Source organism: Rousettus aegyptiacus, unplaced genomic scaffold (assembly GCF_014176215.1).
Source record: "Rousettus aegyptiacus isolate mRouAeg1 unplaced genomic scaffold, mRouAeg1.p scaffold_m13_p_11, whole genome shotgun sequence".
Classification (NCBI taxonomy): domain Eukaryota; kingdom Metazoa; phylum Chordata; class Mammalia; order Chiroptera; family Pteropodidae; genus Rousettus; species Rousettus aegyptiacus.
The window spans coordinates 24,049,112-24,064,128 of record NW_023416286.1 but is presented as its reverse complement, the minus strand read 5'-3'; the positions used below and the strand labels follow the sequence as shown (position 1 = coordinate 24,064,128).

Genomic DNA, 15,017 nt, shown 5'->3' with positions numbered 1-15,017 from the left:
ATGGTAGCACAAGAAAAGCAACAACAAATACTTATGATATAGGGTAAGAGAGTGTCAAGAAATCTAGCTTAGGTGACTGTGTGTAATGCTGACAGAACTGACATAAACAAAAAGTTTCTATAATCTTACCAAAAAAGATTTGAAATGAAATAAGACATAATAAAATAGTTAAAGTCAAATCATTAGTCTTCTCATTTTGTTGTTCTCAGAAATTTTTTGAAATGTTAAATTCAGTAAGGGAATCCTTATGAAAGAATATCACTTAAATCAAAAACAAAATGTTAAATGCAGTAAAATTTCCTGAGGTTGAGTGTATTCCCTAAGCATAAAGCTATATTATTAATATTTTTTAACCTTAGAAAATAACTAATTTCAAATAAATATTACTACTAATCAACCTAATTTACCCAAAAGACATGTTTTAAGTATTTATTGAATTATTCGCAAAAAAACAAAATTAAAGAAAGACAACACAGTTCTCCACGCCTAAGATGGAAGCAAGCAATATCTTAAATAGTTCAAGTCAATTCACTTGAGGGAATGGTTTCAAACTCTTAAATACTTATCTATATTTAAGAATATATGTATATTCTTGTAATTTATAGGAATATAAGTATTCTTTTTCGGGAGGAATACATGTTTTACAAATAACAAGAGATAAATTCACAGAATAACTTGTGAAACATGCAAATAATTGATATTTTGTTGTAAGTGCTATGATAAAAGCATGTACCAAATATTCTGGCAGAGAAGAGAAGGAATTCTGCATGTCAGAACATGCAAAAATATTAGGGCTGTGTCTTGAAGCAGAAGATAAACAGAAGCAGGCTGGAAGAACATTCTAGGCAAAGGAATAACATAGGCAATGTGCCTTTCTGAATGTCAAGTAGGATACAAGGTAGGTGGAAAGGAAGAGTTAAGTGGCTGGAACCAAGCTGTAAAGGTTTTATAAGTGATGCTCTATGGGCCAGTTGTTTTCAAACTATACTTCTTAGAGCCCAAAGAGCTTAAGAAGTTTGAAAACCACAGCTAAGGTTTGAAAGTTCCATCCATTTATTAATTCATTCAATAAATATTTACTGAGTGCCTATTACATGCAGCTACAGATCTTGGCACTGGTGATAAGACAGCGACCATAACAGATTTACATCTCTGACTTTATGGAGCTTAGGTTTTAACTGGGGGAGAGAGACAAAATAAGAAAAGATTAAATTGGTTAGAAGGTGACAAGCACTACAGACATAAAGAAAAGTAGGTAAGGAGTAGGGAGAAATCTGCTCATCAAAAAGATAATGACTAAAGATTCAAAAACTAAGACTACTTGACTAAAGACCTGAAGGGTTCAAGGGAAAAATCAATGCAGGTATGTGAAGGCAGAGGCACTTTAGGCAGAAGCACCAGCAAGGGCCAAGGCCTGATGCAGCATGAGAGTGAAAAATTAGAAGTGGAAGCAAACAGACCTCAAGACAACCCTTGAGGAGCTGTTGTAATTACACAGGAAATGGCTAACTGATTCAATTTTTATATGGAATAATTTGGGCCTAGACAGATGATTCTCTCTCCTTTATGGAGCTTAGGTTTTCTAGAACTGCCTTCTCAAAGATTTCTGTTCTCTCAAATCATTATTCCAATGAAAACAATACTTCCACCAACGGAAGAAGTATGTGTACGGAAACAGCTCTCTGTTCTCAACATCTTACACATCAACAAGTAAAAGTTGGTTGTAAGAAAGGAGCCTAATGACAACATATTTTGTAGTTTCCCATATTTTAATGAAAAGACTGTCTTTTCATTTTTAATTTTTAAAATTTACATTTTAAATTAGAATGTAAGTATGCCACCTCAGGTAAAAGTCTTTTCATGTTCCATTGCTTGCACATTTCTCTGCCCTGTTCATTATTATTAAACAGTACCGCTTACCAGTCTCATATACTCACTGTTGGTAGGAAAAGAAATTGTTAAACCTTTCTGAGACAATTTAACATAATGTCTCAAAAGCCTTAAAAACATTCATACTCTTAGAGCTAGAAATTCTATGTCTAAGAATTATGTCCAAGGAAACAAAAATAGGATATATATTAAAATTTAGCTAAACCATTTAAGATTTATTTATAATAATGAAATAGAAACCAGAATACACAGATATTTAATACGAACTGATAAAATAATTAATAGACAATTCTATTCTATGAATACTCAACCCTCACAGTTGCAATCACATAGCTCATTACTGGCAGTCCTACTTAGTCAACTCTGGCTCATCCTCTTTTACACTTCTAAACATTGGGTCCCCTGGGCCCCAGTTCTAGTGCCCTTTCTCTGATCGAGTGTCATGCTTTAGGTGCATTAATAGGACGTGTTGATTTCCAAAATATATCCCAGTTGTCTACTTCTCCCCACCTCTAGTACCACACCCTTGTTTAAGCCACTACCATTTCTCATCTGATGTCATTGAATTCCTGACTCTCTATAATCAATTACCTACAAAGACGACTTTGTTTCTCTCTTGCTTAAAACCTTCTTGGAAATGTCCCCTTGAAACTTCGAACAAAGTCCAAACTCCTAAAAATGACCTATAATGTTCTATATTACTGACCCCTGCCCTCTCCAATTTCATTTCACACAAGTTTCCTACAACCTTATGGGTCTTCCTCTAGTTCCTTCAACATGCCAATCTAGTTCCTAATCTTAAGGCATTTCACTGTCTGGAATGATCTTGGTTTAAGCTGACTCCTCATTCACACAATCTGCTTCAATTTTCCCTTTTCGGAAGCCTTCCCTGACCTTCCAGTTTAAAACAGACACCATTGTATTACCATATTTTAATTCTCTGCATGGCACATATCACTACCTGATATACATTTCCTTATGTTATATATTTACTTTTCTTTTTTTGGATCCGTAGTCTCATCCTAACATGTAAGCTCCACAACAGCAAAGGCCTTGACTTCTTTCACTTCTATGTCTACAAAACTTGGCCTAAAGTAGGAATTCTATGAGTATTTTTGAATATATAATGAATGAATATTGTGTAACCATTAAAAAATACACAACAGAGTGATCCAGAAAGATGTTTATAGTATATGCACATAGACATGCATAAAATATTACAGAAAGGTTCACAGGATGTTGATAGGGGCTATCTCTGAGTCATCAAATCAAGTATTATTTTTAGTTTTCTTCTTATGTTTATGTGTTTTCTGAATTTATTACAATAGAGTCCTTTGTATGAATTAAAAAACAAAATAACATTTATTTTTTAAATTTATTACTTACCTTCAAAAAAGGAATGACTTCTTTCATAATTGCTTTAATTTGTCGGTCCAGCTGCTGAGTATCAATTCTAGGACACGGGACAGTAGAAATTTCACTTATAGGTTGCTGTGAACTATGATTTTCAATAATAGGAGTTTCTATTAAAAAAAAAAAGACATTAGTAAAAAAGTCTACGACATTATATATATGCACTCATGCAAAATTTTAAGTACTAAATTATGACTTATGCTAAAATAATGCAAAGGAACATCTATGCAGTTTTAGCACCCTTAATAATTTAAAGTGGCTGAAAATTCAGTTATATATCACGTGGGGCTTTTTAATTTTTTACATGTGAAACTATGGTTTTTACTATTAATGAATTCAGGGACACACGCACCTTCTAAATTATTAACAGCAGTTGTGGCAGCAGCAGCCTCTTCATCAAGAATCCTGCAGGTACATCTTATATTTGTGTTATTTTCAGCCTCAGTCTTTACACGCTCATATTCCCTCATTCTGGCTAATGCTTGATCTAAGTGAATCACAGTGTTACCTGCACAAGGAACAGAAATATTTCTAAAATCTATAAAACCAAACTTTTTCAGGTAGTCCTCAAAATTAATTTTAAAAAATTCTGAACATAGGGAAGTAAAACTAGCTTTATCAAGTTCCAGATGCTAGTTGGGTACTTGGCAAACATTATCACATTTATTTAATCCTTAAAATAATCCTATAAAATTATCTAACACACTCACTTTCAGAGAGCTTAAGTAACCTGCCCAAGGGTTTCATAGCCAAGTTAAATGTTAGAGCAGGGATTTGAACTCAGGTCTTAGATTCTGAAGTTCGTATTTATTTCAATATAGTATGTTGCTTCACTTAGGGTATAACAAAAATAAATCCCGAAATGTCATGCAAATTCTACTACATACAATCCAACCTAATACAATCAGTTAAGGTAAAGAAAAAACCTAAGAATGAGATTTCCCAGTCTTCCTTTGTCCACTTCGAACAAAACTAGGTGAATGATTGTGAAGAAAAAAAATCGGTAAATGAAACAAGACTCAAAGTCACTTGGCAACTCAGAAAGTAGGGACAACTAAAGGAGTAACATTGGTCACAAAGTGACTTTTCTGTTATGGAATGAGCTCAGTACAGACTTAAAGGGAGCCGGCTTAGGGTCAACAATAACCAAAGACAAAAGATTTTTTTCTTTGCTAAAAGGTAAATACCTAAAGATAGGATGAGGTGTGGCCCTTTTCTTAATTTCCTTTGAAATCATCTAAATCTTGTTCTCATCTTATTAACAAACACTAGAATAATGAGACATCAGATTACCATATGAACTAAGTGCCCTTGAGGTCTGAATGATTAAATACTTGGGTATCTTTTGATAGGCCACAGCCTGGAAAATTAATCAGGTTCCTACGTATTTTCTTTTCCCTAACCTCCTTTCCAAATTTTTATTCAGGGTATTTTTCTCTTCCTTTGAGTTATGCAACCCTCTAAGCTCTTTTGGTTTTACTGATGAAAACGTGCAATGTGCCATGCCTTAGAATTACCTGGTTTCTAACTAAAGATTATTCATGCTAACAAATTTTAGTTCTTACCTCAAATTATAAAGTTAATATTATTGAAAATGTCACTTAATGGGGCATTGCTACCTCTGAATTTTCCTCATTGATTAACTGGAATATCTGAAAGAATGACCTTTTCCCTTAAGGAAACTAATATCGTCTGAACTTCTATTATGTGTATTAGAAAGTTCTATGTATTTTTCACAAGAACACAGCAAGGTAATTAAGACCTCCATTTCCTTACTATATTCAGAGTCAGACAGGTTAGATGCTTTTGCCCAAGGATAGAGTTAAGAGTAAGGAGATTCTTGAATTTAGAAGGATGGATAGACTTGCCTTTCCAGACTTTTGTTTCCTTGTCAATATAATTCAAAGGTTGTATTAAAGTCGTGTTCTAAGATGATAAAAAATTCTGCTTACCTAGATCATCTGTAGCAAAAGGCTCAAAATTTGAAGATACAGACAGGACGCTGGCATTATCAGCATCATTTTGCTCACTTATTTTATGTGTTTCTCTCTCAAAGTTCTTCTCAAAAGTTTCCTAAGTTATAGTTTTAAAAACAAATAAAAATCACTAATATTTCTTTTAAAAAGTTTATGACTGTATTAAAATTTTAACAAGGTAAATAAATATCTGCATAAAACTATACATTTAAAACTGTGATATAACCAGTTATAAAATGTTGAATACAGAGTCGCAGAGAACATTAAGATATTTAGTAATCTTGCAGAACACTTGTTATTCAATAAAAATACACAGAACCAGCTACTGATTAAATTCTAACTTGGGAAAGTTAATATTTTAAATTATTTCTACACCTAAAGGGAAATTCTATCTCTAAACCCTAATAACCTAGTAATCTTACTCTAATATCCAGTTGTTTCATATCATAAGAAAAACATGACAGCATAATTCATATTTTTTAAAGCCAACTTTATTGAAATAATTTACATACAACAATACACCCATTAAGTGTACAATTTGATGAGTTTTGAAAAATATATGCACCATGTAACCACTTGGGAAGAACACATGGTGCATCCATCATGTAAAGACCATTTCCATCAACTCAGAATTGCCACTCCACTCATATGATTTCTATCACCACAGATTATTATTTTTGTTTTGGCTCTAGAATTTCATATAAATGGAACTATTCAGTATATGCTCTTCAGTGTCTGGCTTCTTTTGCTTAGTAATGGTTCTGAAATTAAGCCATGTTGTGTTTTTTAATGGCTGAATAGTATTCCATCGTACAGATATACCAATTTGTTTATCCATTTATATACTGATGTTCCAATTTGAGGTTAATATGACTAAAGATGCTATGAACATTAGTGTAAAGTATTTTGTGGAGATGTTTTCATTTCTCTTGGATGGATCCCTAAAAGAGAAATTGCTGGGTCACAAGCCACTTTATGTTTAACTTCGTATAGTCTGGATTTGTCATTTATATAGTTATTTGTCAGATATATGTACTGAGATTATTTTCTTCTAATGGTTATCTTTTGAAAAGTAGAATGTATCAATTTTTTGTTTTACAGCGAGGAATTTCTGTGTCTTGAGAAATCTTTGCTATGTCAAATCATGAAGATTTTGTTTTCTTCTATTAGTTCTATAGTTTTAGCTTTTTCAGGACTTTAATTAATTTCATATTAATTTTTGTGTGTAGCGTGACTGGGGGGCAGAGGGGGAGTCTCACTTGTATTTTGACTGAAATTCATTTCCAATTGTATTCTTTCTCCTACCTATTGATCTTTTAACGTTTTCTGTTAAATTACGAAATGAAAGGCTTGTCACTGATTCAAGTAAATTCAGACATTAGGGAACATGTTTTAGGAAATAAAACAATTTTGTTGCTCCTTAAAGTAACACTTGCCAGTAGATGTCCTTTTACCATTTTTATAGGACTCAGAGTAGAAAATGCAACGTTTTCTTCCTCTTCTTAAATCTTAACTACTCATCCTTCTTCACTTATAACTCCCAGATGCCTACTTTTACTTCTTTTTCCTAGGCACAATGACTCCTTTACGTGCTCTGAAATGTCTATGTAAAAGCTCCAAAACTTAAGCTCAAAGGACCTTGATGTAGAAACACAGGAATGAGACTTTCTGTCCAATACAGTAACGACTAGCTGTGTAGCTATTTAAATTAAATAAAATTTAAAATTCAGTTCCTCAATCCCACTAGCCACATCTCAAGAGTCCTCAACAGCCACATGAAGCTAATGGCTGCTATATTAGACGATGCTGTTATAAAATATTTCCGTCACTGTAGAAAGTTCTACTGGATAGCACTGATCTAGACTTATGGGTAGGAACACTGGACGTTATGCTGCTACTGATAATTAGACGGCATTAAAAAAGGGCAGAATTTGACATGAATATTATTGATGACATGAAGATGTCGACAATAAATTTTGTATAAAAAATTAAAGAACTGACTAGTCATTTAAAAGTATAGTTATTTACACCAAGTCCCCACAATTATGGACTGAATCTTTGTGAACAGCCCTCCATCCCAAATTTATACGTTGAAACTTTAACTCCCAATGTGATAAGTATTAGGAGGTGGGACATTTGGGAGGTAGGTAATCAGGTTTAGATGAGGTCCTGACAGCACTAGTGCCCTTAAAAAAGAGGAAGAGATGTTAAAGCTTCCTCTTACTTCCATGTAGGGACACAGAGAGAAGGTGACCATCTGTATGTAGGCCAAGAAAAGAGACCTCACCAAGAAGCAAATCTGCTGACACCAAGACCTTGCTTGGACTTCCTAGACTCTAGAACCATGAGAAGTAAATGTCTGTTTTTTAAACTACCTGCAGTATTTTGTTTAGTGTCCTTATTAAGAAGTATAGTATCTTTAAACTCTGAAACCTTGTCAGGTTAACTTTATCAAATTATATCTCAATTTCCAAAATATGCTTTTGATAGTATAAACCCACTGACCAGATCTTTTAAAATAACTGGAAGTAATGTTACCTATATAAAATATGGATAAAAAGGGAGGCACTGGAATTAAGAATATAAAATTACTAAAAAAGGCTTCTAAGAACACAAATTCTTTATGCTCTGTTATTTCGATGCCTAATGGACTTTAATATAACCCAATGTCTCTTATTTTTTTATGTGTATGCCTGACCACTTTTCATTTCCCTTGAAAAGGAGTACACAATTTACAATCAGTCATAACAACAACTAGTCCCAAGTAGCAATTACTTAATTTATATTTTATATTTATAAAGTCAATTAAAACCATGTTGCTTTTAGACACAGGTTTATGTTCATAGTAGTACAGGAGTTGGAGCCTGGTGAAGGTTTTAAGCAAAAGAGATGACTTGGAGAAATATGGTTTTCAAAATGAGTATAAGTTAAAAAGCAAAAATCCAGAAAAAGTCTTCAATAGTTGTAAAAAAATTACTATAGATGAAGAGACAACACGATCTTTTGAGAAAATACTATCTTTTCAGGAAAAATTACAATTTAACATATCAACAATGGGCAGAAACACAGTACTATGCTTTCAACCCTATAGCAGGTGTTTACTAATCAATTATGGTATTCTTATTCATGGATATCCAGGTGCTACAGCAGGCATAAAAAAGAACATATTTGCTATCCCAAGACCACATATAATCTTTTATAACAGAATTAGAGTCTGAACCTTTAAATAAGTGATTTCTAAATACCTAGCACATTATCTCCTCAGTATCCTGGCAGTTTGCCATTTAGTCATTTAATAGCACCTAACCTAGTAGATAGGTCCTGTACGCTATATTCGAGCTATCTGGAGGACACACTTTATCGAAAACATATCATTTTCTTCACAACTCTTTTCCATTTCTAGGTCCTTTTTACTTTATTCAAAATTTTCTTCATCGATTTTACTACATAAAATTACTTTTTTTTCCCTGGATGATTTTTTTGTCTAGGTTTTTCTTCTACCCCAAAGACCCAACTTATCTGGTATTTATTTATTCAAGGGTTCATACTGTGATCTGACTGCTGTCTGGTTTAGTGAATGCCTTGATTGAACACAACAAATTTTACTCAATGTCTGTTATGAAATCAACTCCTATACTGGCAACAAGATATAAATATGGTTATTTTAGACCTTATAATCTATTATTTATACATAACATTTGTTGTTTGCTGCTATATTTGGATCAAGTTTTATACCTCACCTCAAAATAAAGTCATGGAGTACACCCAGCTTCTTTAAAAAGCTGAAAACCAAATATATTAGGTATTCTCACAATTTATAACAACCTATTTTAACTTTTGTTTACTGCAGAGTGAAATTATGTCTAGGTTTCATTAACATTATCAGCTTACATCATCAGTAGTAACAAGGCTTTCGCTGGGAGTAAGTTCTGAGTTTGACGCTATCCAAGTACCAGAATTCACTGACTTTACATTTTCCCCTTCTTTTTCATGGTTCTCAGAAATATGTCTGGATACTATGTCCTAAATAAGGAAATAGATATTTATGTAAAGCATATATGTTTAATCACAATTTAAAAGCAGAAGCAGACAGAAGAATAAATGTTTCAAAGGTTAACTGTGACAAAGAAAGAAAACGAAAGATAAAACACTGAAAAACTGTTCAGAAAAAGACTATCTAAAAGCTATTTGAACTACAGAAGTTTTAAAATGGTAAGATAGCACATAGTAAACAGATCAAAATACATATGAAACAGGGGGCATACGCTTCAGTCTAAGAAAGCAACCAGATAAAATTGTGAAGAACAGTGATACCAGAGAGGATAAGCAAAAGAGGTTAGGTACCAGATACCTGCAATGCATATAAAGCCCTCTGTCTTAAGTAGTCTGTATTAAGTAGCTGAAGCTCATGGAAAAGTTCAATAAGAAAATGTGGACGAGATTCATTTTGAGAAATTAACATAGCTACTTCAGAATAAATAGTATCCCGCAAAGCTTCAAACATGGAAAAATCACTCCCAGTTTCTGGAAGATATAAAAAAGCAGAAAATTAAATCTGATAAAATACATTCCTCATAATTTCTATTAACTTGTATATTATACTCAGCTTTAAATTAATTAAAAATCAGAGCATACTTAATTCTATTTCAGGGCTTTTAAAGTAGATTATTTTTACTAAGATAAAAATAATCTTAAAATATCAAGATATATACTGTATATTAGAGAAATATTTAAATTTGTGAATAACATTACGGACATTACTTATACCATACTTCTCAGTAATAAATATCTGGAAGATGTTAAACATTTACAAGAAGAATCAGTGGAAATCTTTCAGCACTTGAATGATAGTAGCTAAGTGCAAATAATTTTCTTTTTCTGCTCATATGAACTTGTTACAAAAAAGGAAATTTGTTAACACTGACAATAAACTGAATGCTGCCCATGAGCACTACCTTTTTAAAGGCTTTCTAGGTATGTCTACTAATTCTCGAATCTCAGTGATCATAACTGTAGTGATGAAAATTTGAATTTTTAACTATAACATAAACATAAAAGGTTACTCTTACTACATAATTACTGAGATACTCAGTTGGAGAAGGCAGTGCAAGTTATCAGTTTCATAGAAACTAGGCATCACTCATTATTTAGCAATAATTCTGCTATATGTATTTGTTAATACAGAATTATCACCTTGACAGGGTGGTAATACTTTTTTTTAAGAGTACAAATGAGGAACTATTCCCATTTTGAGTTCTCTATGGAAAAAAAAAAAAACAAACCAAGTGGCACTTCTAGCTAAGAAATTCTGTAAACTTTCTAGAGCACTAGGAGATCCACAAGTAGATAGTATTCAAATTCTACAAAAATCAGTAATAAGTTTGTAAGAAAGAAAATTTGAAATGTTGAGTATTTTAATACAGTTTTCAAATAAATATGCAAAGATCATAATGATTTAATTCACTTTTTGCAAGAGAAGGATAAGAAAATGCAAAACAAATAGAGTTTAATGAAAAAACTTTTCACTAATTTCCTAAATTAACATATTCCGGTCTTGATTTTCACAAATATAATATAATAATGATAAATTGCAACTTCCCTATCTTGCCTCAGACATTTAAGAGTATAAAATGAAAAAGATCTCTTAGTTTTAAAATGTCCAAATGTGATATATTACTACAAAAATAATATTTATTGTAAGAAGGAACCAAAACTATCTCTAAGAAATATCTACTTATAGGAAAAATAATCCAGAAAAGACACAATTTAATATGCAAATTTTCGATTTACATATTATAGTTTGACACAACTGTTTAACTGAAAAAATGTTTACTATTTCAAAGATATAACGAGCATATTTAATATTTTATGCCTGTGATAAAATTATCACTCTAAATTATATATCATTAAAGATTAAATTATTCTTTAATAACAAATATGTCAAACACATGCTTCATCCCTCCTGCCTGCAACAGAGAGGTGAAAAGTTTTTGTGTTCCTCCTCTTGGATTAAAATGCATTAGTTTAGGCTAGAAAAATCCTTAATCTCAGCCAGGTGTTTCTGATTCTATCTTGTTTTATCCTATTTTTAAAAAGATTCTTTCTTTACAAAGTGACACATATTTAACTCTGTGCTAAATCCTTGTTTTTCTTCCTTAGATCCCCCTAAAGGTTCATAACAGGCTTTTATTTTTTAGCCATGTGTAGTACAGCAGGCATTATAGAATATTTAGAATTCTAAATCACACATAACTATACTTAATGAAAATACATAGTTTAAAGACAAAACCAACACTTTGGAATCCAAAATTTTCCATGATCTTTATCACAGTCTTTGCATTTCACAGTTGTTTTTATTTAATGGTTTACTCTTTGTAGGTGTTGATGGGTAATGAAAAATAAGCAACTACAACAGAAGTCATATATAATACTTAACACTGTAAATCAGAGCTAGGAATGAAAATAACTACATTTATGTTTTCAAAAAATAATAATGCACTTAAGCATTTAAGAAATACAACATAAATAACTTCACTAAAACACTTAATTATAAAAAGATTTCCTATTACCCATATGAATGTGTTGGTTATGTTACACACACTAAGAGAAAATAAAAACAAGAAAAAAAGCCAATTTTACCAAGTAAAGAATTATTTAAAAAAAAGCTTTGGAATTTTATGATTATGAATTTTCACTTTTATAAGCTAAATAACATATACATTAAGTTAAATCTTAAAAAAAAATTGGAGCAATAAAACTAAAGAAATTTAGGACCAATGGAAAAAAAATTAACGAAAAGAACAAAAAGTGGACACCAAAACTAAACATATTGTTACCTGGCGCTTCATTGCATGCATTTCTGTTAGACTGCTGTAGTATTCTCCTAGCATGTGCTGTAGGAAAGGGCAGACATAAGGATGAACATAAAATGTGTATGAATAGTAATGACAGGGTCTATAATATGTGAATGAAATAAAGAAAGAAGTAAATTTCTTTAAAATTGTTTGCCTGAACTGAAATGTTATCGCAAGGTATGGTTTACTTTCTGTCTAAAAATAATCTCATTAGAGAATATACCAAAAAACTTGCTATAAACGTATATTGTGACTGATAATGACTGTCATAATAAAACGTCAACCATTCACTCTTAGAAGCATATGCATCAAGGTGAACCTCTCACAACTCTTGAAGCAGAAATGGACTGTATAATTCAATAATAGCAGTCGCATGTTACATTCTAATAATCATATAACAAAAACTACTATTACATGCTCTAAAAAATGTTTAGGTTAATGGTTAAAACTAAGTCTTTTTAGAAAGTATGTAAATACAAGGTATATTTTCCAGTTCACCAAAATTCAATCATTTTATTATTCTAAGTGACAGTAATAAGGTCTAAAATATCACAACCAACTATCAATTAGGTCATTATTTACTGCCTTTCCCCAACCTCCAGCCAAATGTTTACTCGTTGAAGACATCACTATTTGATAAAGGTAGTGAAACGAGATGAAAATTAGAGTAAAATGTCAGGGTCAAGACAATAAAACTGATATATTTGCCAAAAGGATCCTAGACTTAACAAGAGACCATGATTTAAACTTAAGCTCTATACTTCCCAACAATGTGACCTTCAGGAAGTCACTTGAAAATACAGATTAAAAAAAAAAAAAAAAGATTATTTTTCTGATTATGAAATACTCACTAAAGAATTTTAGAAAACATAAGAGTTTAAAGATAATAAAAGCACTAACATTTGGATGCATTTTCTTCCAGTCTTTTTTCATTCAGACTTTTGTTTAAACACAGCTGGAATCAAATGGTTCAGAAAACACTAAATCTCAATTTTTTTTTCACTTTTGTTTTCCTAGGATGAAATGCCTACAGCAGAAGTTATTAAGTTAAAGGCATGACTTCTGAAAAAGCTTTCCAAAAAAGTTGTACCAGTTTATAATATTACTGGCCTATTATGAGTGCCGTGAAAAATCAGGTAACCTCTCTGGCCACGTATCCTCATGTGTAAATGGAAATAAAATCAGTTCATAGGATTATGAAGCTCAAATGAGATGAGTAAGTTGTTTAATTTGTAAACAATGAAGTATAATACAAATGGTCATTGCTATTATCACCAAGGGTCTTACTGACTACTGAGAACTGAGTCTATGTATTTCTTTGATATGTGCCTATTCTTTAAAAATTAAGAAAGTACTAGTACTTATTAAAACAAACAATGGCAAATACCTATGACTCCAGTTTTTAACAATGAGTGACTACTGCATGTCAGGTATCATGTTAACATTTAAGATACAAATGTAAAAAGGTATTATCTGCTGTCAAGGGACTCAAAAAGGTGATACACTTAGTAAGTAAATACTATATAAGGCGATACAGGAAACAAAAGAGGCTACAGCAGAACAAAACATGGGAAAGAGAAACCTATCCCAACTTGGATATGGATGTAATTTCAGAGTTGCAGAGTTAAGACTTTATTTTAGTCTAGCAGAGAAAAGGACTTAAAAGAGCACAAAGGACTTAAGGCAAAAAAAGACAATTGCTGAGGTGAGAAACAGTATGAAAGCTATGGGAAAATTTCAGTTCAATGCCACTAAAAAGTGAAGTTCAAGGCAGAAGGCAATGAGAAATGAGTCTGAAGAGGCAGGAAGGAACCAAATCTCTGCTGGTCAGATAAATTATTACATTAAATCATTTGGACTTTCTCCTGTAGGCACAGTGAAAGCCAAAGGTTTTAAGCAAGAGAATGATATGACTGTTTACTGAATTCTTATGCAGAAAAGATTTTCATAATTTTAAATGATTATAAGTTCCAAATTAATGTTAATTATACTTTTTGTTTAGAATTTTATCAAAATGTGTCAAAAGCTTTATCACAATAAAAATATTTCCAGTTTCCATTTCTTGATATAAATGTGTACTGTTATCTCTACTACAAAATCTTGCATGTTAACAGAAAAGTATGATAGACCAATTTTAAAACTTCTTTTAATACAGATTTAGCTTTTCAAATCTAAGATGAAGTTCTTAAATTAAAGCAAACCAAAAGAGGAACATACCTGAAGATATTTCTGTAGACCTACTACATTTTATTACTTTTTCCAGCTGCTCATGATTCTTTCTGCTGAATACTTTTGCTTGAACAGGCTCTTCAGTCTGGGCTGAATGTCTGTTCCTACTTTTGCAAGGTTCACATGTGCTAGACAAACTGGCACTTTCATACCCTTGAGTAAAAAAAGTGACAACTGTTATCAGTTGTAACTAACTCAAAATGAAAGGGAAATTGATTCTCATATTGAAATAGTAGAGGTAACTCAATTTAGAATGAAGGCCTGGTATAAACAGACTACACAACAGTAAACGGTATGTCTTGGAGATATCTTTGCAACAGCCTTTGGAAGAATGGGGTAACAGTAATAAATTCTATCACTTCATTGTCTTTTGATATCTGTCTTAATGAGCATATCCCAATTCAAATTATATGGCAGACTTTACATGATCCAAATTCTCTACTAGACTCCAAGCTAACAATTTTTTCAATATTAGGAAACATGAGAAAAAAAATCACATCCAATCTATATAAAATGTCCATAAAGAGAGAAGAGTAATGGGCATTAATCAAATGATTCTTATTATACCTTGTATGTAATATGATTTAGTTAAAAAGGTCTTTACCCACCCACAGGTGATATAAATATATATTTAGTAAAATACATGTATGTATAT

General features: G+C 31.8%; 1 protein-coding gene across 36 annotated transcripts in view; it reads right to left on the bottom strand.

The window, feature by feature from the left end:
* Positions 1-15,017, bottom strand: part of PCM1 (pericentriolar material 1) — a 78,844-nt gene that overhangs the window by 14,103 nt on the left and 49,724 nt on the right. For 16 of the 36 annotated variants that reach the window (XM_036228616.1, XM_036228615.1, XM_036228614.1 and 13 more), the window contains 7 exons: positions 14,351-14,515; positions 12,116-12,172; positions 9,631-9,803; positions 9,171-9,302; positions 5,256-5,376; positions 3,656-3,811; positions 3,277-3,413 (listed from right to left, as the gene is read on the bottom strand). In XM_036228616.1, coding sequence (XP_036084509.1) covers positions 3,277-3,413; positions 3,656-3,811; positions 5,256-5,376; positions 9,171-9,302; positions 9,631-9,803; positions 12,116-12,172; positions 14,351-14,515 — 941 coding nt within the window. The remainder of the gene's footprint in view (positions 1-3,276; positions 3,414-3,655; positions 3,812-5,255; positions 5,377-9,170; positions 9,303-9,630; positions 9,804-12,115; positions 12,173-14,350; positions 14,516-15,017) is intronic. The other 20 variants (XM_036228620.1, XM_036228621.1, XM_036228625.1 and 17 more) reach the window with 2 other exon arrangements.